The sequence below is a fragment of the Empidonax traillii genome, unplaced genomic scaffold (genome assembly GCF_003031625.1).
Source record: "Empidonax traillii isolate 1590-97213 ecotype Southwest subspecies unplaced genomic scaffold, ASM303162v1 scaffold1016:size208863, whole genome shotgun sequence".
In the NCBI taxonomy this organism is placed as follows: Eukaryota; Metazoa; Chordata; class Aves; order Passeriformes; family Tyrannidae; genus Empidonax; species Empidonax traillii.
The window spans coordinates 1-24697 of record NW_020956209.1 but is presented as its reverse complement, the minus strand read 5'-3'; the positions used below and the strand labels follow the sequence as shown (position 1 = coordinate 24697).

General features: G+C 37.2%; 1 protein-coding gene across 1 annotated transcript in view; it reads left to right on the top strand.

Moving 5' to 3' along the window:
• EYA1 (EYA transcriptional coactivator and phosphatase 1) overlaps positions 1–22570 on the top strand; it is a 161925-nt gene extending 139355 nt beyond the window's left edge. Inside the window, exons 15-20 of the mRNA XM_027904186.1 lie at positions 10656–10714; positions 10912–11072; positions 11278–11392; positions 11681–11802; positions 14075–14175; positions 22206–22570. Of these exons, the coding sequence (XP_027759987.1) occupies positions 10656–10714; positions 10912–11072; positions 11278–11392; positions 11681–11802; positions 14075–14175; positions 22206–22286 (639 nt within the window). The 3' untranslated portion in view covers positions 22287–22570. The remainder of the gene's footprint in view (positions 1–10655; positions 10715–10911; positions 11073–11277; positions 11393–11680; positions 11803–14074; positions 14176–22205) is intronic.
• The last annotated feature ends 2127 nt before the right edge of the window (positions 22571–24697 follow it).

Here is a 24697-nt window from a genome sequence, read left to right as displayed (position 1 = left end):
ACATCTGTGTGTTTCTTGAAATAATATTATTAGAAGAAAAGTATGATGGAAAATGCATTAAAATATTAATGAACTTAAGTATTAGCAGTTACTGCATTTACATTTGGTTTGTGATAAGCTTTCAGAAAGCTAAAAAGGTGAAACCATTGATTAAGTATGCAGCACCACCACTAGGGCTGATATAATTTTCTATTCAAAATTAGGATTAAAGTTACATAGAATTTAATAATTCTCTTCCAGCCATACAGCAACTTCATGCATTTTAATTGCTTGATCCATTCATAAGTTAAGTTCCAGGAATACGGAGGAGTTTGTTACTATTTGGGTTGTTTGGTTATTTTAAAGAAATAGGTAGCAGCTGTTTAAGAAGTAAACATGGCAGCTTTGAGTGCTTCCTGCTCTTTGTTTTCCTCATGGACAATCACCCCAGTTCTGTTTAAAACATTTCATTTGTGAACTTGTCTCAGAGCATTGCAAAACTTCGGGTTTTTTTATTATGGCATGAATTTCCTTTGTTTTACTGGAATTATGTGCAGCAAGAAAGAAAATCAACCTAGATGTGTTACTGTCAGGAAAAAAAAAAAAAAAGAAAAAAGAAAAAACCAATCCAGTATGGAGCAACAGTGTTTTTGATAGGTGGAGGCTAACCACTCTTGAGATAAAGGGATAGGTTTACTGACCTAAAAGTAAATATTGACTATGATGATGCCAAAGAAAATAAACTTCTTAGAAAATTACATTTCTCATTCTCTCAGAAAACAGAAAAGCAGCATGTGCATTCCTTGATATTCTAAGAAATGTTTCTTCAATAGAAATATATTAAAAGAATCTGTGAAGGAAAAACTTTTTGTTTGAAACGAATGTGATGTGATAGTTAAAGATGCAGCTGAAAGTAGAATCAGCTCTTGGTGATTGTTGAATGTGGTCATTCTTAATGGTCGTGTTAATATTTATTGCTGGTAATACAAAGAGAATCTCTAATACAAAGAGTCCAGTTTTTCACAAAGTAGTGGATTTTGCCAGATGACCTTCATTTAACAATGAACAATTAGCAGAAGTTCATGTACAGACCACTAGGTCTGGTTCTGCTGCTGTGAGCAGTAGCTGTTTCCTTGAGGCAAATGTGTGATATTGGCAGAGTCGATTTGATTTGGCTGTGATTGGAGGATGGATCTAGGAGAGTCTTAGCAAACCTTTGGCCAAAGGTTAGCTAGATGCTGAACAAGAAACACCTGTAGTCACTTCTTCAGAAAAAAACAAACCACCTAACACAGAAAGTACTGTAAGAAGTAGTGAAAATAGATTTCTGGGACATCAGATTTTAAAAAAATAAGCAATTACAGGAAAGGCTGTTGAATAAGCCTTATTCTTGGTGAGAAACAAGGGGTGGTTTCAGGGATAGGAAAGCTTCAGACAGAGCTGACTGAATTATTTCCCTCCTTCCCCCAAATACCGTAGGGACAGCAGCTGAATAATTCTTCGGTCACCCAGAGTGGAATCATCAGGCCTCTACAGAGAAATATCTATTCAAAATTACGTTTTTCATTTGGTTGAAAGAAGAGTTCACCTCCTCCCAGTATTTGTGATGTCTGTAATGGGAACCTCCTGACCAGATAGGGGTTAGGGATTCTCTTCTTTATGAGAAGCCTGTGATTCAACTTCTGGTAGTTCTCCTTCAGCAACAGAGAGTTCTGGGAAAGCCAAATGTGATTATTCCAAAAGCTTCAGTAGAGCCTTTTTTTAACAGCATTAGATTTATTTTTAGAGATATAAACCTAATTTTTAATGTACTATAAGTTCTATGAAGAGTAGGCAGTTCCGTTTCTAATGAACCCATCAACAATTGTGTATTCCCAGCAGGCATCACAGTAGTTCCCTTTGCACATTCAGACTGAGATGCCAAGCCCATCTATTTACATTTAATTTTCCACAGTAGCAATCCAGGAACAGCTCAGTTTCAGTGAAGGAAGGAAGGAAGGATAGAGAGGACAGGAAATGCAAATCAGGGTAGGGAATTTTCCCTAATGTGTATGTGAAGGAATGACTGGAAAATAGTTTCTCATCTATGTGATACAACAACCATAGGTTATTTGCAGTAAGTTCATGAAATTCCACTTCATGGATGTGGGACTGAATTACTTCAGACATGGATCTGTAGGTAAATGAACGGAAATGCAAAACAAAGTCTTCATTCATAGGCAGAACTGTGGCTTTGCTGGTGTGCGCAAAACACAGCTAAAGACTTCAACCCATCCAAAATTCATGATGCCTGGCTGTTGTGGAATGTGCTGCTGTAGTTCACGAGTGTTAGAGCTATGAAGAATAACAAATACCTCCTTTGCTTACTTGAGAAGATCATTCCTATAGGCTTATGCAACTTATTAACCACTTAACTTCTTTCAAATGGCCAACGATAAGTACCTTCATCCTAGTGCCACTGAAAGTAGAGCCTATATGATTTCCTTTCTCGAGAGAATCAGATGGAGTGTTCTTCGCACATGTACAGCTGAGCTGAAATACACAGGAGCCTACCAAGCTTGTAGCATCACTTTATCACTTTATTTACCTTCCTGTTGCTTCTCCCTGAGTTGCCTGCTGGGGTTAAGCCATGACAGGCTGTAAGGTGGTACAAAAACTCTTGCCTCTCTAGCTGGCACTCCTAGAGCTCTGACAAAGCGTAGCTGTTCTCTGCTCCAGCTGGGCCAAGGAAGCAGTGCCTTAGCTCGCTCCCTGCATCTGCTACTGAGCAGCAGCTTAAGGGTCAACCTCTGCCCCACAACATTAAGGGTGGGAAAGAAAAGGAAAGAGTAAATTCAAAGTATTGTGTAAAGGTCTTCAGGCTGCGCAAATGTTTTTGCTGTCTGTAGTGGCAAGGTTAGCAGAGAGAATTTTAAACCCAGTCCTTGTCCCATTAGCAAACAATTAAAAAGGTGGGAGACTTCCTCACCCAAAGCATTGTAGTTTCCTTTTAAACACATGCATTTAGGAGATCACCAAGAGCACCAAGGCCCTTCAAGTTTAAATTAATTGACCATGTGGGACTGAAAGAGAGAGATTATGTCTCCTTGTGAAAATTTCATTATCCTCTCATTTCCTGAGAAGTTAGAAATTATATTAAGGCTTTTATGGAAAAACAACATCCTTTTCATAAGTTTAATTTTTAAATTGTTTAAAATTGAAATATATTTTTAAAATATTTAGTATATAGTTTGAACAAAGTGTGTATGTCCTAAAACTGTACTTTTAAGTTATATTTGGGAATAGTTCACTACACTCTCATGAGATTCATGGTGGTTTTTTTTTTACTTCCTAACACTCCATCGTATTTTTTCTTCACTGGCTTTCATTAATCATAGGATTTTTTTCTCCTTACAAAAGTGTGTATTTGCAGATAACAGGAATGGTCATAAAAAAAGTATTTACAATCTGAAGTGCTGAACTTTTAAAATATAGTGGATTTGACACTTTGAACTTAGCATTGTTTTTTCCAGGAGTGACATAGACTCTGTAAATGGATAAACTTGAGTTTTATTTAGCCATTTCTATCTGTTGGTACAATTCTTTCTCTGACACCCCTCTCTTCCTTTCTCTTTCCCCGCAAAATGTACAAAAATAGAAAAACAAATTATTTTGTCAAAGTTGTAATAAGAACTGACTGTAAGAGAGGCACTCTAAAATACTTCTCTTAGTAAGGTGATACATTACAGAAGTAGAATAGTTTTACTTTTTATCCTGTCTGAACTGGAATGTAAGGAGTGCATTTGGAACGATAGGGTGTATTTCTGAACTGGAACCTGAACAACAAATTTACACCCTAAAACAAGCAAGAAATCTCTAAGGTTTGAAGGACTGCACTTATTGTAATTGTCCTGAACTCTGCTGACCCTCTGCTAGAGGTATGAGCTTGCTTTTTGATCTTCATTTTCAATAGAAAGGTTTCAGTGTATTGAGTAATATATACAGAGACAATATCAGTTCATGAAATATCTGTCTCATGACACTTACAAAGTAAAGAAAAGTAGTAAAATAGTTTTCTTTTGCTATGAGAATGTAACTGGCACAATGCAGTTGCTCATTAGATACTTCTTTAGGTCATGTTTTATTTTAAATTGGATTCTTCCAGTTACAAGGTGCAGTTGAAATGAAAATGTAAACCTTGGTTTTAGCATAGCTACTTCAATAAACACGAGTTGCAGAATAAGATCTGTATTTATTTTGGAACAAACATTGTTTACTTTAGGAGTATCACATTTAATCCAAATGCATTTGTTGATGTGAGCAAGCAAAATAGGATTTTAATCACTTTTTCTATTACAAAAGAATGGCATCCATTGTGCATTATGAAAAGGTTACATGCTCGACACAGGAAAGCACTCTAACGTCATTGGCTGTGAAAAAAAGTTTGTTAAATAATTTCATTTCATAGTCCTCAATGTTTATAGTAGATAATAATTTATATAGATGATAAACTGGTTTGTTTGTTTGTTTTGATGGGCTATTTTAAGAGTAAAAGATGGGGTTTGATAGTTGTTTTTGTGGTGGTTTTTTATTGTGGGGATTTTTTTTCACTATAAGCTTCTCTTTATAGTCGTAAGTTTAAAATGGGAGCATTTTGAAAGCCTTCACAGCCCGATTTAATTCCTTGACTGTTCATCCACAAATTGTCAGACAGAATGAAGTGGATTTCAAGAACTCCCTTTGTTCTTAATATCCTGTGCCTGACCCACAGGTAATCTGCACCTTTTTTCTTCAGTGCCAAATAATTGTGGTGGGAAAGAAGAGAAAATGTTAGGGTCACAAAGTGCAGGCTAGACAGAGATGACAGGTCCTGCCAATGGAGTGCCAGTGCTGAGAACCTGCGAACCGCAATCTCCGCTTTTTCACATGGATTTGCACTGTATGTTAACAGGCACTCTGTGATGATGGGTTAGGAAGTTCAGCACTTCAGCCTTTGTTGCCTCAGCTTGAAAGCAAGTGCACAGGGTTTTGTATAGTTAACAAGAACAGAAGTACAGTAGAGGAGCATGAGACTAAAGTCATATGTAAATATATATACATATTATAGATATATTATATATATATATATCCATATACACACAGACCATATAGATGTGCTGTTGTTCTATGAAATGTCAATTTTCTAGCCTGTAAACATACTAAGGATTTTGTTATCCTTCTAGTCAAGTAAAAACCAGAGTTTTATTTGTCAGGTTTAATGGCTGCTGTAAATAGTGTTCGGATCCTTGCGTGTTTTCTTCCTAAAATTAGAATAAGGGCTGGTTGAATCAATCTGCTTTTCATTTTGCTGGAAGGTAGTCACAACTGTGAGTAAAAAGGTGCAGAAAACAACAGTTTTGAGGAGTTGTTATATGGTTATTCACAAACCAGCTTTGGAATATGTAATTGTTGCCTGGAAAAAACATTTTCTGGCAATCTGTGAGTCTGTGTTTCACAAAGAAGCATGTTGTGATGGCTTATAGGAATGATGAGTATTTGTGGAGCAAATAATAATCTGAAATGGGTTATGCAACTTAAAGAATATGTATTGTATTCCTGGAAAAGACATAAACAGAGATAGTGCTGTCATAAAAAGCTGCATTAAAAACATAGCAGTGAGCACTTGAGGGTTTTTTTTTAATTTTTTTTTTTTTCCGATACATCACATTTATAAAGGATTGCAGCTTTAACTTGTTTTGCTAGATCTGTTCTCACATGTACATGACCAAATTTCTCTACTGTTCAGTAGGGAAAATGAAGCAGTGGATATAATTGTGTAATGACAGATACGAGAGGAACAGAGAATCCCAGCAATCATTTCCTGCGAGTTGGCCAGCTTCCAGGCTGTCTCAATGGGCACGCTGATGTAAAGGCAAAAGGAGAATAGCTCATTCTGAAGGGTGGTTGTTGGTTGGGGGTTTTTTTCCCTGTCTCATTTTGACTTTGCAGACTAAGGTATTGAAACAATTAGTTGACAACGTGGTGTTAGTTTTCTCACGGTAAATTAAGAAGATTAACCAAATGTGGAAGTGTAGTTTAGCCATAATCAGCAGATTTGAGACTAATACTTTGGCATCCTCTGAGGTTATGTTCATAATATTATTCACATTATTCCTTTATATAATGTGCAAACTTGTCCAGAGTTATCTTGTGCTCAGTGTTTATTCAAAGACAGCATAATTATTTGATTTATTTCTGTTAGTTTTGTAGCACAGAAATGTAGAGGATCACCGTGCTAGCCATTGCGTCACTCCACTTGGCATGTAGTTATTGGCATAGATAAGAGGAACTCTTGTAACAGCCTTAATCTCTTTTTTTATTATTATTATTAATTTTCCTACAGTAAATTGAGTACTGAGACATATTTTACATATTTATGGCAGAAATACACAACTTGACGGGTGGTAGTCAGGGAGCAAAGTAATATAAATATTTGCAGAACATTTCTGCCATAACTTAATGCTTTGCATATGAATCTTTACAAGGATCCTAAGTTAGTTTAAAGGAATGATTCCAGAGGACTACATAGGTCCAGGCATTTTAAGATCTGTGAATGATGATTGTGGAGCATCTCTGGGAGTTTTTGGCTCATCATACAAAAACAGAAGAGAGAAGGAGGAAAAGTTAGCAGGAAAAAGTTAACAAATGCTTTGGGGATGGAGCAGGGAGAAGACACAAGCTTTCCATGTACAAGTCATTCATTTTTGATTGTTGTTTTTCTTTGGCTCACTGCATTTCACTGGAGACATTCACTTAGTGATGTTTGCCGCAGTTTTAAGTTGCTCCTGCAAGCACAGATCTGCTGCTGCTTCAAGCCCCAAAGCAGAGCTGGTGGAAGGGAATGTAGAAACAAGTCTCAGTTACTCCATGCAACATCTGTTGGTTTAATTGAGCTGCAGGAGGTTCAAGCTAAGCTACCAGTTGAGGCACAGAAAGGTCTGAGGGACACGGACACATGGATGTGGGGCATGCAAGCCAGCTGTGCGAGAGAGCAGCAAAGGACAGCACGGACAGTAACTTCTTAAGCTACTATAGGTAGATTTGCTAAGCTACACATGCTGGCACTCTCATTTTCCCTGAAAGTATTACCCCTAAACTATACCAAGTGCATTTTGCTTTCCAGGGGTTGATCCCAAAGTGCAGAGCTGCATCTCAGCCTGTCTGACTGAAATCCAAATCTTCAGTATAAACATGTCATCACTTGTAATTCCTCCTGAAGATTTCAAACTGGCTACACTGAAGTTGCAAGGTCAACACCTTTAGGAGCAAAACACAGCTAGCTGCCTAATCTTTATACGTAAGCCACAGGATATTTTGCTCCTTACTTGCCAATTCAGCCTATTTTAAAAGAGAATCCCACGATTTTAATTTTCTGCTTTGGAACTGACTTCTAAACTGATTCTGTCATAATAAAATACATCTGCATAAATAACAGTGTTTCTACGGGGACTTTCAGTATTAATTTCAGATATCACTTTGCCAGAGAAATTAAGGGGAGAATACTAGTATTGTATTTTCTATGAAAATTTCACAAAAGTGTCATACATTTGTAAAATTTTGAAATGGTAAGCCTGCAAACAAACCTTTTTTTTTTTTTTTTTCTCTCTTTTTTTTCTGAATGGCCATTTAGCTCAAACTTTTCTGAGAAGTACTTGAGGATTTTATGAGTCTTTGTTTATATACCTTTGCAAAAGTATACTGATTGGAAATGCATACTTTATTTGTTTGTCAGTGTTTTACTATATCCCTGATTATGGTGCGAGCTAACTGCTATTTTTAATTGTTGAATGTGTGGATGCTTGCTTATAACTAATCAGCGGACTGAGCAGTGTCTCAGGTAGTCTTTGCTCTCAAACAGAATGCTCCACACAAAGCAAGCAGGTGAAAACAAATACAAGGTGATCTGCCAGAAGGACGGGCCAGATCAATTGATGATGGGCGGGGGTAACTGGCGTCTGTGAAGAGTTATTCCTAAATAACTTTCCTGCTAAAAGAGCAATTGCTAATTGAGTGTTTTTCCCTTACTGTGTTCAGGGGTCGAGAAATGCACCCATCACTCATTAGCCAAAGTCCGAGTCAGCTAGACAGCGTGAAAAAATACCTGGCACTCAGAGCTCACATTTAGCCTCAAAGCCATGCCCTGCCACTCAAGAGGAACAAAATAGTCGTGCACTGTTTGTGACCTTCCTTTAGTTGTAATGTAGTGTCAATCACATTGCTCTTTAATCCTTACCAAATTATAACATGTATCTCTTGTGTTTTAATTTTGCTTCATTCCCCTCCTGGCTTAACCTTTTTACTTCTTTTATTTCTGACAAAAGATGACACTATCTCTCTCAATTATATTCAGTATTTAATCTGAAATTTGTGGTGTTCATGACCTTTTCATTGCTTTTCTTGCTTTTTTGACACTATACCTTTACCCCAGCAATTTTTAGTGTCTGATTTCTTTTCTGGGCTTTTCCCTCCAAAATACTTCTTTCTTTTAATGCCACGTGTTGTATTTCTAATGTATCGCTTCGGTTCTCACTTTCTACCTGCCAAGCAGATGGTTAGACAGAAGGGGAGAATGTCTGTCATGTCCCAGGGCTTGTCATGGTCCCAAGACCTCGCACTGCAAATTGAAGTTCCAACCAAGCTCTGGGTTCTCTCTAACTGCGGGATCTAAGATGTAGCAGCCTCATTCTTCCTGCCTCTATCTTTTGCCTGAGAGAGTTCAATTTGGAAGTTTGTTGAGTTATTCCTTCTTTTATCTGCTCATGTGAGAAGATGAGCTTCTACTCCTTCCTTTAGTTTTGTCATTACTAATAAAATTTGTTCCTTTTTACCAGGTTTCTATTTTGAGTCTTCTTCTCCAGCAGCTTGTTCTGGTTGTCTGTCATAGTTTCCAAGCTGGGGAAGGAGAAGATGCTGAGAAGTTGAAAAGTAATTAGAATGAGAAACTAATGAATTCAGGAGGGTGGCCTTTCTTTAGCTTACACTCAGTTCATATTTGAATTGTTAACTTTGTATGCATTTGGATGGTCATTTGCTTTCAGTTTTAAACAGAAAAATAATAATAATTTCTGTGAATTTGATAACCTCTTAAAGAAGCTTCTGGCTCTTTTTTTTTCAACCAACTTGATTTTCAAAGCCTGGCAACACATGTTCGCACTTGCAGTTTCATCTGTGTCTCTGCGGCTAAAACATTTTGTCTATCTGAGGAGTAAAGTCACTGTATGTTGGTTAAATATGAGCAAATGTAGTGTTGTCTCTCCTGTGCTGGTTGTCACTCCTACCCCTCTCTCTATAGCACAAGCTACTTATGCATGACAGGAAACAGTATGCATTACAGTATGAATAAGTATATGTTGTAAAAGTGCAAAAGACCACACCTTGTTCTTCAAAGCATTTTCAGTTTCTGAGGTATTACTTTATAAAAATCTAGAATCTACAGCCACCATGTGAGGCCAAATAGGCTTCTTCAGCTTTTTTCTTATCTGAGGTTGTTGACCTCAGGAGAGGAGGAGAAGGTTACAGGGTCAAAGTCTTTTCCTCCTTGGAGCTTGCTGCTTGCTGGGAGAGGGTTGGCTGGAAAATAGATGTTTTAGAAAAAGGGTTGAGGGTCATGATTTTAATTCTGTTAGGGAACAGCTGGTTTGAGTTTCTTTCCACTTCTATCTTCCCTCCCTTCCTCACAAATCCATGGAGAGAGAAAAATTTGTTCAGAGGGAAGCAACACAAAAATAAAGGATTGCAGTATTTTCATCTTTAAAAGAGATCATGTTTGTGATAGGACTTCACATTAGGAGAGAGAAGAGGAAATTATTAAAATAATTGAAATCCATTATTGTTACAAGCGTTGAAATGATATTGATCTAGAGTGTCAGAGGTTTATTTGTTTTCCTGGCAAAATTTAAAACATTAATAGTAATGTTCTAGTGGCTTGGTTTTTTTGTGGGTAAACAATACATATTACCAGTTTTAATTTAGAAATGGAAAAAGCTAATTTTGAATGTGCCGTGTTAGTTTGCATAAGTTGCTGAAGAAAGATGGTTTGATTTGGCTATTTCTGTTCAGATTTTCTTCATCTTGGCATGCTGCTTTCATGCACTAAGACCAAAGAGAGAGGAGGAAACTCACAACTCTCAAATGAATGGCAAACTAGGAACAGATTTTTCATCTGCACTCCTCTGAAACACTGGCCTCAGGCTGTGTTGGTGTGTGGCTCAACAGCAATCAGAGGTCATAATTTCATTGGCGGTTAGCATCAGGTTTAATTTTTCTAATATGTTACATTTACCAAAATGTCTGGTTTCAGTTACACTTCTGCACTGACTGAATCAGCTTTGAGCAGCATGATGTTTTAAGGTACCTGAAAGGCTACAAGAACGTTTATGGAACACATATGCTAATTGTTTTTAACCACTTTCCTTTCTAAACACAAAAATGTGTTTTTGAAAAGCCATTTAACAGTAGTAGCTAATGACGGTGTGCATTTATTCTAAGAAATGAGCACAAGGAATAGGTAAAACAGTTGTTTTAACAAGACTGCCATCTACTGATTTCCATAATTAAAAATATTCCTGATGAATAAATTGTTCATAGAGGGTTTTTTATAGCTTTGTTTTCAAGATTTGCAAGACCAAGAAAATTATAAAGTCTTTCTGTCATCTTAGGAATGCGACCAGGTTCACATTGATGACGTGTCCTCAGATGACAACGGTCAAGATTTAAGGTACAGCAGAACTCATTAAGATAAAAAGTTACTTTGCAAATTCCTTCCCGGGAAAAGTGACGGGCTGCTGGAATACTTAGAGTAGCCTGCTCTCTTTTTACCCTCTCCTTCTTTGCAACCCAGCAAACTGAGCAGCTGGTGGTTCAATGTAGCCTGTTGCCTTTTATTAATCTAGGGGTTTTCTTGTGTCTGACTAGCACCTATAACTTCGGAACAGACGGCTTTCCTGCGGCTGCCACCAGCGCGAATTTGTGCCTGGCGACAGGGGTGCGCGGAGGAGTGGACTGGATGCGAAAACTGGCCTTCCGCTACAGACGAGTAAAAGAGATATATAACACCTACAAAAATAACGTTGGAGGCAAGTGACTCTGGAGTACCTAACAAATATTGATTAGGAGTAGTAAATGGGAAGAACTGGTTTCTGTGCCTGTTTTGACGTGCTAGAGTTTAGCGAGCTGTAATTTTGCAGTGTGTAGAAAGTTGTCTCTGAGCTCACAAAAGGGAAGGAAAATGACAGAGCATTGCTTGATATCAGTGAAGACGTGCCCTTATCTACTCCACAGGTCTTCTTGGTCCAGCAAAAAGAGAGGCTTGGTTACAACTAAGAGCAGAAATTGAAGCTTTGACAGATTCTTGGTTAACACTTGCACTGAAAGCACTCACCCTCATTCATTCGAGGTGAGTACACAGAGTATCATGGAAATTCTAGGGTGTCTGCTGATAATCTAGAAGAGACTGCCTGGTCTGGTGGGCAAAATGCTGAACCCAAAGGACCTTGTTCTCATTCCTTGTTTCAGTCTGACCATATCTTACTGTCCTGGGAGGTGGTAAAAAAAACCAGTCTTTTTAAGTAGCAATAATAATAATAATGAGGGGTTCTGATGGGAGGGTTAAAGTTTTCCTGCTGTTGTTTTTTGATATTTTGATTTGTTAAAAAAGGATGGGTTTGTGTTTTCTCTTCCATAGGACAAACTGTGTGAACATTCTTGTAACAACTACTCAGCTAATTCCAGCTCTGGCAAAAGTCTTGTTGTATGGACTAGGGGTAGTATTTCCCATAGAGAATATTTACAGTGCAACTAAAATAGGTAAGCTATTTTTATCATGTTGTGATACATTTAAAGCTGAAATTCTAAAAAAGAAAAAAAAAAAAGAGATTGTGATCTGTGTTTAATTCTGACATGCTTTCACTGTAGCAAATACAGAGATTAGGAATACTTGATGTCATGAAACACTTATGCTAGAGCATCCTAAAAGTGCTTTTCAAATGTTTGCCATGATCCAGCACAGAAAGCTTTATACAGTTCTATTAACACTGATGCAACCTCTGTTAGGAAGAAATATAATTGCCTTTTTTCATCATTTCTCAAAACTGTGGGGCTGTGTAGCAATTAAAAAGGCTTTTTAGTAGGCTGTAAGTACCGAACTCTGGAGTCTTCCCAGAGTAGCAGAAGAAATTCTGTAAAGGTAAGCCCCGGCTCCATTTGTTTTCATGGGCTCTGAAACAAATGTTGGTAAACAATTTACCAGAAGCAAGAATGTTTTGCTGCAGAATGTAATTATTTAAATTCCCTTATACTGACTGTAATAAACTTCAGACAGGCAAATGTTTATTTCTGTTTTCTAGTTCAGTATAAAAGATGTCATTCTGAGTATGTAGAAGTACATCAGACCAGATGGCAATGGTGCTTGTAGTTTTTAATGCGATTATGATATATCTGTTCTGTCTCAGATTTGCTCAAAATTGTGGGCCACAAGAAAACGTTTTTCATATGCTCTTAAGTATCCATAATGCAGGAAGCTCAAATGGCTGAGAAAAAATTGTGGCATATTTTGGTGGGGTTTTAAAAAAAAAAAAAAAATTTGGTTCAGAGTTTTACAAAGACATTTGAAAGCACTACTATAAAAAAATTAAAACTGTTTGCTGGATATAAAAGTAACAGTGTCATCTGTCAAAACTTTATGGTAAATTAAAACTTTGAATTATAATATTTTAAGTACACATTTTAATTAAAACATTTTAGTAAATACTCACTTGTAACTTCACGTAAACAGAACAGAAGGGTATTTTTGGAAAAATATGTTCAGTCACTGTCACAGGAAATCATGAGATTTTTGTAGTATGACACGATTAATAATTTTCAAGCATTGTTTCAACTTTGTATTGGAGGTTTCTTATGCCTGGCACTACTGTTAAAGGATATCATTGAGTATTTTGGCCTCTCTGCTGGCCAGAAAACTTCTTTTTATTTCCAAGCTATTTTTTCTTGGGCTTTCATGGTTCTGTAGCTGAAATAACTATTTTTAAAAACACAATTTTTCCCATCCGTTGCTGCAGGCACACAGGTAAGCATGTAGCATGACCAGACTCAAGTGACCTTTCAGAACAGGGACATCTGAGAAAGCCCAGCTGTAAGCATTTACTTTCTTTCTGGCTTCTCAGTACCAGTACCCGAAGCTTTACAATATGGGTAATGAGTATTGGAAAATGGGAAATTAAGGTTAGCTATTAGGAAGAAGTTCTTTACTGTGAGGGTGATAAGATCCTGGAACAGGTTATCTTAGGGACTTTGAGGATGCCTCATGCCTGGAGAGGTGTTCAAGGCCATGTTCAAGGTGATCAAGGTGTTCAAGGCCTTGGACAACCTGGTGTGGTGGGAGGTGTCCCTGCCCATGACATTTAGCCAGTGGGACTAGATGATCTTTAAGGTCCCTTCCAAGCCTTAACACTGTATGATTCTGTGGTACTTATGTGTACCACATGTGGACCACTAAGGTGGTATCCCTAGGTCTGAGCAGTCAAGGAATGAGCCATATTAATGGATCCCAGTGAAGTATCAAGGATCTTGCCCATGTATTGGATTACAGGCATTTAAATCTAAATCTTTTGGATAGCCTTCTAAGGCAGGATACTACTGTTTTAGGAACTGTGATTAATCTTGTCACAGGTTTTGGAGAAAAATCTAGAATTTCTACTCGGATTCAATCAGTTTGCTCGATCCAGGCTACTGGCTGTATACAAATGGTTGAGAATTCTCCTAGTAGGGAAAATCCCCGCAAAACCTGTCTCAGATTAGGGAATCAGAAAAGAAAGCTGATATTGCAGACCTCTAGAATGCTACGTCTACCATGGCGTTTGTGCTGAAGGACCTCACGGTGTAGATTTTTGGGTTTCCTGTCAGCTGCTGTGGCAGGAGTAAAGCTGCAATCAGCCTTGATACACCTTCCTGTGAGAGAGGCTCTTCTTTCTCAATAGTTCTACTTGAGTATTTAAAGTGTTGGGGACATCCGGGCTAAAAAGTTATTTATTATATCATCCCATCACCACCTACCCTGAATATTCTGATCTTTTTCTTTCAGGAAAGGAAAGCTGTTTTGAGCGAATAATTCAAAGATTTGGAAGGAAAGTAGTGTATGTTGTTATAGGGGATGGTGTCGAAGAAGAACAAGGTGCAAAAAAGGTAATGACCTTTGTTCAGTGCAGGTTGGTTTCAAGAATCTGAAAGCAAAATTGTCTTTTCTTCAGCAGGGGACATTGACATTTAGATTTGCTGTTTTGCCTTATGAAATATGTTTTCACCATATCTAGTAGAAAGCTGCATAAAACTGTAGATAATGATGTGTCCTGCTGTTCTCCAAAAGATAAATGAAGCTAGCAATATACGTTTGATGTATTTCAAAAAGGGGCCAGAAAATGGACCCTGGCTTTTGTGCCAGGAACTAATAGTTCTGTTTTCATTGGCAACCCAAAATACCACATAGGATGTTATGAAAGTAAGCAAAAAATGGCAATTCTTACTGATCAAAGGCAGCTTGCTATTTGACTGTATGAAATATGTATATGTTAAACCTTGAAAAGGTATGTAGGACTGGAGTAGGTACACAGAAATTTCCCTTTTCTTGCATGTCCATAATTTGGATTCTGTGTTGGGGCAACTACCTGTGGCTTGGCATATATTCAAAACCTCAGATAACTGTGCGGAGATTACTATGTGACTGTCTTTATTATTTTTTTCTTTCCTCTGGGAAGAAGGGAAAAATTCCCTTTTTTTTTTTCCCAATGAGGATTAAGTTCCATAGAAAGCAACACTTCCCACTAACAAGTAATAGGCATTATTTTTAGCCTTGCTGTTACATCCAAGGGCAGCAGGTACAGACTCTTCACTTGGAGAAATGAGGTATAATATTGGCTATTTGAATAATAGGAGAAAGAGTAGGAAAATGAGCATTTCTGTTCTTTCCTCCAATCACAGGTAAATTCCTTTTACACAGCTGCTTTTTCACCAGAAAACTCTGTGATACTTCTATATCTCTTGGAGAAGTGAAACTAATTAGTCCACATGGTGTTTTAACAACCATTGGCTGGTTTTGCCTCATGAAATCTGGGTTTTGTGCCCCTTAAGCCTTGTGGGTAGGTTCCTGGCTCAGCCCACCACTTTGCAGAGCCTCAGTTTCATATATCCCTTTGGCAGACTGGTGGGAACAGTTTTCTCCTTTCTCCTTCAGAAATGCCTTTCATCTTTGCGGAGAAATGTTTTCCCGCTGTAAATGATTACATTTTAAAAGCTGTGTTTAAGATCGGGGTAAAAAAATTCCTTCCCTTTGTTCCTTTTCTGTTGCTCGGTGAAGTAGTGTTGTATATGATAATGGCAGGAGTAGTCCTTTCGGTAACATTATCTATTTCAATGCTTTTTTCAACAGGAAACACGATTCAGGAAAGCATAGGAAAAAGCCTTTCCAGTCACTAAGAGGAGTAGCAGTATAGAAAGTTCCTTTGTGCCATTACTTCTGTGTATTCTTTCTTGGAGGAAGGAATTTTCAGGTTGAAAGCATGTTAGGTGCTCTGGATTAAATTATCTGCTGCAGAATACCAGAGAAGTCAATAAGTAGACCAGCAACCCTGCCTTTCTGCATAAACTATTAATTTGATAAAGGAAAATGCTTCTGTGATTCTTGTTCTGCCTGTTACTCCACCAAAAAAGAAATCACCATTTCACACTGTGAAAACAGAATTTGCCTCTTAAGCCTTGGCCCTCACATCCTGCAAGAGCAGAAACCACCCACTGCCTTGTGGTATGAGGAGCTGCTTCCAACTCAGATGAAGTCTTTTCTGAGTTATCTGCTCCTCAGGTTGTCTTTAAGGTTACATGGGAATGCACCCTAATGTGTACTGTGCTTCAGGCTAAAGGCATGGGCTCTGTCTAAGGAATAAATGATATAGTTATACGAGAAAACAGTAAAAGCCTAGACCTTCTCTGGAGAGTATGCAAATAAAACAAAAGTTTTACCTCCACAGAACCACCCAAAGCACATCAATCCAAAGTGGCATAACAGTCCTGTGATGTACCCCATTACGGTGCTTATGCGCTGAACTTTGGTAGCTGGTTCCTTCCTGCCTTCCTTCCTATCAGCATGTTGCTTTTTGTGGTTGGTATTCTTAGGTCAGGGACAGGTTTTCTGTCACCCCTTTGCGCAGCAGTTTGCTGGAGGGGCTTGGCCTGTGGTGAAGCTGTTAGTATGCTTGTTTACACTACTTAGAGTGTAAACAGTACACCCTTCTTTAAATAGCACTTCTTTGCTTACATGTAAACTATAATATCTTTTCCAGTCTTTTAAAGTGAGCATATAAATTCAAACCTATTTCAGTTGAGAGATTTTTTAATTCTGAATTCATTTAGTGAAAAAAAAATGAACTTTCAGGTTAGGAGGTAAGAAAGATAAAGTTTGTTATTAAAAATAATTTACCAATAATTTATCAATTGCTTCATAAAAAAAAGATTTGCATTTGTGTCCTTCATTTACAGAAAATTCTGAATCACTACAACAATAGGAAAAATAAAGGACATATTTAATTTTTTTTATTATTTTCATTTTTATAAAATGAAAATTTTATTTTCACTTTTATTTTTACTTTTCTTTCAGTAATAGAAACTTTTTAATACTATTTAAAAGATAATTGCTCTTTTGAGAAACATTTCCAGGATAAACTGTTCATAAAAATGCCTCTTTTGACTGATGTAAGTAAATACAATGCACTGAGAAAACAGCGCACTCTTTCATTTCTCGTAACACTGGTCAAGCCCTGGCATCAACACCTTTTGTTTAGCTACCACTTCCAACAAAATATTTTGTGAGACAATTAAAATTCTACGGGCGCTTATGTTGCAGATTGAGGAATAATCATACCCTTCTGGATCAGTGCAGCAACCAACCAGCCTGGCTGTAACAACAGGGTTCACGTGGAGGCTGCTGCCTTCGTACCAGCTTCCCCAGGGAAAGAGGGAGAGGAAGGCAGAGAGAAATCAGTGTGAGAGCCAAGGGGTGCTCAGGAGCTGCTGGCACAAGTGCAGGTGCCTTGTGGTTCAGAGCCGACTGCAATGACAGACCTATTTGCAGAAAAAGTTTCTAGGGTTTTCTGCCAGAGACTCCATTGCCTTGGCTTTGCTTTGTTTCGTGTTTTGGTTTTGGAGGGTTTTGTTTGGTTTGGTTTTGTTGGGTTTTGTTCTGTTTGAGCTCATCTTTTGACTCTGCTTTTGGAGACATGTAAAGGAAGTACTCATAAGGCAGAAAAACCCCCCAGCTCCTGAGTTTTTCTACTTAGGAGAATCCTCCAAAGGACTTCAAATTTGTGAGAAGAGACAAAGGAGGAGGCTCTCTGCACTGAGGAGCTGGATTTTACATCAGGTGGTTCGGGAGAGCCTGGGCAACTGGACTTCTCCCTTTGTCTTCAAAATGGTCATGCTGCCTCAGAGGGAAATCGTGAGGAAAAATCATAAATCTTCGTGGAGCAATAAATAGAATATAAATGGGTATCCAATATGTCACTGCTTTTAAGCTCACAGTCACACTGTGCTCGTCAGGTTTGGGGTAGGAAATAAAGACAGCCGCTTAGCAAATCTGGCAGGAATACAACAAAAATACTGTGAGAGATGACAAAAACTGATGAGTTTTCTATTCAAATCCATCACAAATCTCAGGAGTAAGGTTTTTGTGTAAATATGTATTCGTTTAAGGGAAGGAAGATAGTGTGCACTTTTTGGTGTTGCTGTCAAAAACTGGATTTGTTTTGTATGTGTATTAATAGAAACACCTCACTTTGTGGAGTAAAATAGCTGTAGTTGTGTTCTTTCAGTAGGTATATGCTGGAAAATAATATTACTTCTATTTCAGAAATAAAATAACTTAGTATTCTACACTATTTAATAATTTTATAATTATTAGGTTTGCTAAATTAATAATTTCACTTTTCATACTTTTTACATCAAAACCAAATTCAAACTTTTGCCACTATATTTAATTTCAAAATATCATCAAAATTAAATAATGAAAAAAAATTCATAAATGTTTTATTACTAAGTATCATCTACAAAACAATATATCTTTTTATAAAAGACACAACTTCATATTTACTTGGAAGATACTGAAGCGGTACATAAAATCATTGTTTTACTATGAGTCTAGATGCATATTCTTTCAATATGCAATATGAAAAGCTCTTACAGTTGCATTGCATACTAAAGCATCTGGTTTCACCACCTATTTACTAGAAGTTAACATTTTTAATCCATTCTTCCACAGCAGCAAATGAGATATTATCATTTCTCAGTTTGCTTAGAATAGAAGACACATGTTCTATATGACATGTGGGCTAAATGTTGGCAGAGATGGCTTTTTAGTGGCATTATTTAGTAAATATATATACAAAGAATCTCTTGCCCAGTCATTTGGTGAGAAAAAATATACCTCTGTCTCCTGGGTGTGTTGCTACTTTCAGCAAGGCTGAATAGCTGTGAATAAATGGGACATGCTAATACAGGAATACTACGTACTGTTTTGTGGGATAATTTTTGTTACTTAATGGTTTTCATGTTGTAAAATCATTTATTATCTTAGATAAGCTGAAAATTAGTGTACATGCCTCACGAAAACGTGTGTTTAGGAACACATATGTGCACGAGACTCTCAATATATATATACACACACAAACATATCAATATATATACATCTGTATCAGATTTGTTTTCCCTCCTCATAGCTATGAAGGCTGTGCTGTAGGGACAGACTGAGAGAAATCTGGATTGCCACGTTTGGCCATGCAGAGAGTGTCTGTGCACATTCCAGCCCCATGCAGCCACCATGTTCCTGGTGTGCTTTATTCCTTGGGAGTGTGAGGCTGGTCTTTTGGCCTTTAGGCAGGAGAACTGAGTTATAATCCTGAGGTTTACATGACCACTTTTTTTCACAGAACTCCCTAGTATCGTTCCACACTTCACTCCTATAACTACATGGAGTAAATAGAGGTATACTCCTTTCACAAAAAGACAGAAATAAAACAGAGGACACTTAATTGAATTTGAAGTATAGAGATATAGGTAAAATAATGACTACTTGCAGTATTGGTTTAAAATCTGACCATCAACAGCTGACCCATAAACAGGGTAATCCAAAACTCGATATTGCACAAGGGCATCTAGTGAGAGTTACTGTAATTTGATTTAGCAGAAGCTAAACCTTCTGTTAAATCAATCAGAGCTTTAACTGCTCAAGCTGCCTGGTGTGTGTACGCTCTGTGATGCTGAGACTGTTACTAGGGAAGCAGTATAATTCTGGAGCTGCATGAAGTGGGAGCCGGAAGCCAAGAATTTATTAGTACAGTCCTCCGCGTTCATTGGTTTGCTGTATGACCTTGGAGAGTGTCCGTGTCATTGGCTCTTGGCTTCTGCAGAGACACTAAGCAAAGGCAGGTGTCCACCAAGCTCTTTGCCACGCCACATCATAGGTATACTATTTACACCTCCCTGACCCAGTGGTTGAGGCAGAACAGGTACCGAGCTGACTAAGAGGAGCAGGGAGTTATGGCTGGCTGTCAGGGAGAGCAGATGGGTCTTACCTGGACAGGGTTTGTGAGGCAAGAGGGAAGCTGCAATCTCACAAGAAGAGGAGGCGGCGCTGCTGAGCATTGCCAACTCGTGCAGTCAGCCGGCAAACACAGCACGGACCTGCTGCAAGCACAAACCTGTGATCCTTTGTCCTTGATGTAGTACCCCTATCAGAGATTTAAAATTCTACCAAGAAGATCTTGCAGCCTAAGTAAGAGATAAATGCACAGAAGTTTTTGCAAAGTACAGAGAATGGCATGATTAGTAATCTTTACTTTGTTTTGCTCTTGCTGGTTCATTTCCTGAACATGGTGTGAGAAATTAATCTTTGGGAAATATCTGAGTTGGAAAGAAGCAGTGTTTGACGTAAAAGAACACAGAGGCTGTCTTTATGATGTAACAGGGAAGACATTGGGATGTGGAGTTGTAACTGAGTGAACAAATTTCATCTATTGCAACAAATTGCAAGGGAAACGTTGCTGGTGGAGCATAGAGACATACAGTGGAAGTCTAGATTGCAGATGTAGAAAAAGCAGGTGTCATAGTGTTTAACACTTCCTTCTTAAGGAAAGGATTTGTCTATAAAAGTGTTTTGGTGTAGTTTTGTTCCTTAAGATATTTCTTTGCTCTAGAAGCTAGGCATACTGTGAATGTAGGCATTGGTTGATGCATCCATATTACATCTTCATTCAGATCAGGAGTGTCATATCAAAACAGACCTTTCAGTCATTCCCCCTCACTATGCTTGGATTAATATCACAGACTGGGTTTACGGGGAAAAAAAACCACCAAAAACCAGATTTCTTTTGGATGGAACTAAAGAAACAATGTATTGTCCAGGTGCTCAGCAAATGCTCTCCAACTACTAATGGACCCTTTTTCTGTGATGGCAAACTGGAACTAACCTGAAGTGAACACCCTAAAACATGGGCGCTGGGTGCTCAGTGCCACCTCCTTCACTCTCCAGTCCCTCTAATTGTGCAGCTGTGCTTGCTAATGCTTGTTCTACACTGGGAGCACATTTTCCAGATTCCTTACAGTGCTCTCTTGCTGATCTTATATGCTCTTTAGTCTTACTCATTAATATTAATTACTTCAGTATTATCTTCTCTGACTCTTGAAAGAGTAACAGTTGATTGTTCTTTTAACAGTTGCTGTTTGATTTCAGAGACTTGACACTTTTTTTTTTGTTCCTTTTAAAAATCTTTATTTTATAAGTTCAGCCCAGTTAATCATCATCATCTGGATTGAAGCAGCATTCTTCTAAAAATAATTATGTATACACTGACAGACAGAAGTTCACCGGAGCTTCTTAAGACAAATTTGTGATAGGCCCTGTGTTAAGGTGTTTGCCTTCTGAGATAGGTTTAAAAATTACAGGGTTTGCACTAAACCTGCAGCTGGAAACAGAGAGTTTAACGTTGTTTTCAAAATTATTCTCTAACTTAAAATCTGAGAAGACCTGAATGAAAAAAAAGAGGTCAGTGTAGAAGTGCCAAACAGGAGATGGACTTTTGCCACTGATTTCACTGGAATTAGGAATTTACTCAGAAGGTGCTGAAGTAGGACAAAGAAAGCCTCTTTGAGAAGTTGTAGATAAAATGCCTGGGAAACTTAGAAGCTATTGTGATAATAAATGGATTGTGGTTTGCTTCCTTAAGATGCCAGGACACAAACTGACCTAGTGAAAAGGTGAACAAGATCATGTTAGCTTTCAGAATACTGTCGAATTGAAACTATTTTCCCATGGGATTTATCAGATATTTTCCTGACAAAAGCTGATGGTTATCTTTTTTTTTTTTTTTTTAATTTATGCAAAAGTTCTTGTTGATGCTATAATCCCTGGTTTAGAGTATAAAGATAGTTCTTACTCAGATTTTTACCCTTCAGGATGAGACAATCTGTGCTTTTTCCTGGTATTTGTGCTTTTGGTTTATTCAGGTTCTTAGCAAAAGTATTTGTGCTCCAGACAGATTTTATTACAACTAATAGGAAAAAAATATGTATTTATTTTAATGCCCCATATGGAAAAGGTGTTTTAAGATCAGTGCAAACAATGAGCAATGTTACACAAACCCCTGGGATGAAATTCTTTTCGAAGTGACATGAACAACAAGAGTTATTCTGAGTCACCATGTCTCTGTTTTTAACTCACCTGCCAGTGGTAGTTCCGCAAGCAGCAAAATCAGTTTGATAGTAAATAATACGTTCACTTCCTTTTTTTTTTTTTTTTTTTTTAAATCAAGTTCTGTTTCCTTCTTCAAACTACTCACATACTTCATGTATATGTTGTTTTTCTTATTTTTTTCCTGAAGTAATATTTTCTGCAGCGTGCTGAAATTTGTTTTTCATATAAAGAGATTGGAAGCCCCTCCCTTCCTTATGATTTCCTGACATGTTTGCCATAGTTCCTATCATAAATAGATTTATTATTATTAAGAATTTATGCTTAGGGGGTAGAAAGAAACTAGAGATAACCATGAAGGGCTCAAGGTTTTAGGAGCTCTTTTCCTCTTCCTGAAGTGTTCCCTTATCCTTGTGAAAGACAATGGGTGGGTCTAAATACCAAAATGCTTGGAGTTATTTTTACATGTTGTCTGTGCTGTTCACAGCATGCTATGCCATTTTGGAGGATTTCGAGCCACTCTGACCTTATGGCCCTTCACCATGCCTTGGAACTGGAGTACTTGTAGCAGCTCAGCAGCACTTTCAAACCTCAGAGCCTCCTTCTGCCCGTGGATGGGATGCCTGTGTCTTGTGTCAGAATTGGACTACAGAACTGAGTGATTTCAACATGTTGACGTACAGCTGCAATTGGTCTTAACCCTTGCCCTTTCAGTAAATGGAGGAGCATGTCTTTTTCTTCAGAACAGCTGTTGGCTCTGGCACTGCGAGTCCAACGAAAATAAGCCATGCGAGTGTTTGAACAACTCACCTTTACCGTATTGCTACCAAAAAGGAATAGAGAAGGAAAAAGGAAAAATTAAAATAAAATAAAAAAAAAAAAAAAAAAAAAAAAAAAAAAAAAAAAAAAAAAAAAAAAAAAAAAAAAAAAAAAAAAAAAGGAAAGGAAAAAAAGGTTCATACCTGTGAAGAAAAAAAAAAAAAGGACCTGCAAATGCTTTGTAGTTTGTAGCCTCTTCAATGTGACACACCCCATTTCTTCAACACAGCAAACTTGATTGCACAATGAAGACTGAGATTTTGCAAAATACCGGTGGAGTAATTTTCTTGTAAAGAAGGTTTACTTTTTGGTTTCTCATACCCAGGGTACTCTGTACATCTTTAATTATTTATGAACAGACTATATTTTGACATCATATAACTGAGGATATGTATAATAGGATTAAAGGCTATTGTAAGCCTTTGCCTTTATGGTACAGCAACTACTTTTGATTTTAGCACATTACAGAGTAGTTTAAAATATGTCTAATTTAAACTAATAGGTACATCACTGAGACAATCATGTACAGGAAGACTTTTTTGTGTAAATTTGTAATAATGAATGATTCTTTTACATATTGTTAAGGTAAATGCTATTGAAAGATAGTAATGCCTTGTTGGTGAAGAATGAGGCCAGGTGTGCACAAACTTGTGCAGTGCCTTATCAATGTGTTGGATATAAATATGTAGATAATGGATTTTTTTTAGATAAATTTGTCAAGACCAAAAGCATGGATGTCAAGTGTCAATAGGAATTGGGTTTTGTTCTCAGCTGTTTCTCTACCATTTTCTTCTTTCACTCACTCTGATTATGAGAAGATTGATTTCGTGTGTCCCCCCCCCATCGAAGGAAATACAGATAAAACACAACTGAAGAGGAGTCCTTTGCTGTCTTTTTGTTTCCTCTTTTAAGGTTAACATATTAACCCTTTTTTAGAGTACTGAAAAATTAATTAGGAGAGTCATTCCATAAAGAAATAGAGAAGAAACAAAAATATATTTTAAGATGTAACTTAAACTGGAATCATGGTACCAAATAGTTTTTGTCTCATCCAAAAATGAAGGAAAATATTGTCCTCAATATTTTTAGAAATTAGAAATGAGAATATTTTGGAGAAATTGAACAAGAAAGCTCATGTACATTTAAGATTTTTAATCCTCTTCCACCAGGAGTCAGATTTTCCTAAGATATACCATCCATTGCTGGCAATGGAAATGCTGAAATAGTTATCGCCAAGGAGTTAAAATTTGCTTTTGTCTGTACTCACTTACAGGACAAACCTAGACTGTGTCTGTCTGTGACTTGTGACTTTTCTAATCTTGAAGGCTATGATCTACTTGGTTAGATAAACTATTAGTCTGATTTTTTGACCTGAATTATACCAAATCCCTTTGCCCAGTTTAAATATCATATTAAAAAGAAGCCTCAGCTTTGTTGGTTCATTTTCCAGCTTTTCTTTTTGTTTTGTATTGCAAAAAAAACACCAGCCTCAAAACAGCTACCTGCAAAGCTACAAAGCACCGATGTAGCTACAAATCAACACCCTTCTCTATTGGAGGAATCATATTGCTGCTAGAACTCAAAGTCTGTGGATTGCTCTATTACCAACAGACAGGTTTTTATCCTACCAAGACTTTCACCTGTGCTTTACTTTACCCAGTATGTGTTGCAACTCATGCAGTACTCACATATGTACATAAAGCACATTGTGGATAGTTTTTAGAATTGAGACTTTAATTAGCCTTTTTTTCCTCAAGCAAAGTAGACAGTGATGGGGGGGGGTTGGTTGTCTTTTTTTTTTTTTTTTTTTTTTTTTTTTTTTTTTTTTTTTTTTTTTTTTTTTTTTTTTTTTTTTTTTTTTTTTTTTTTTTTTTTTTTTTTTTTTTTTTTTTTTTTTTTTTTTTTTTTTTTTTTTTTTTTTTTTTTTTTTTTTTTTTTGGCTCTTTTCAATTTTTAGTCACTAGTGGACTGAAAAGACAAAGTTTATCTGGGCCTTATTGTACAAAAAGTGTGTTGTGTCCACAATCGTGTACAGAATTTTTCTTCATTAATTTTGTTTTAAATTAATAAAATTGATTTGTGAACGTATTAAACAATTGTCTGGTATGCAAGTCTGTGATATTTCTGTCTGCTATGTCGGGAATGAGGAGACATCCCTCA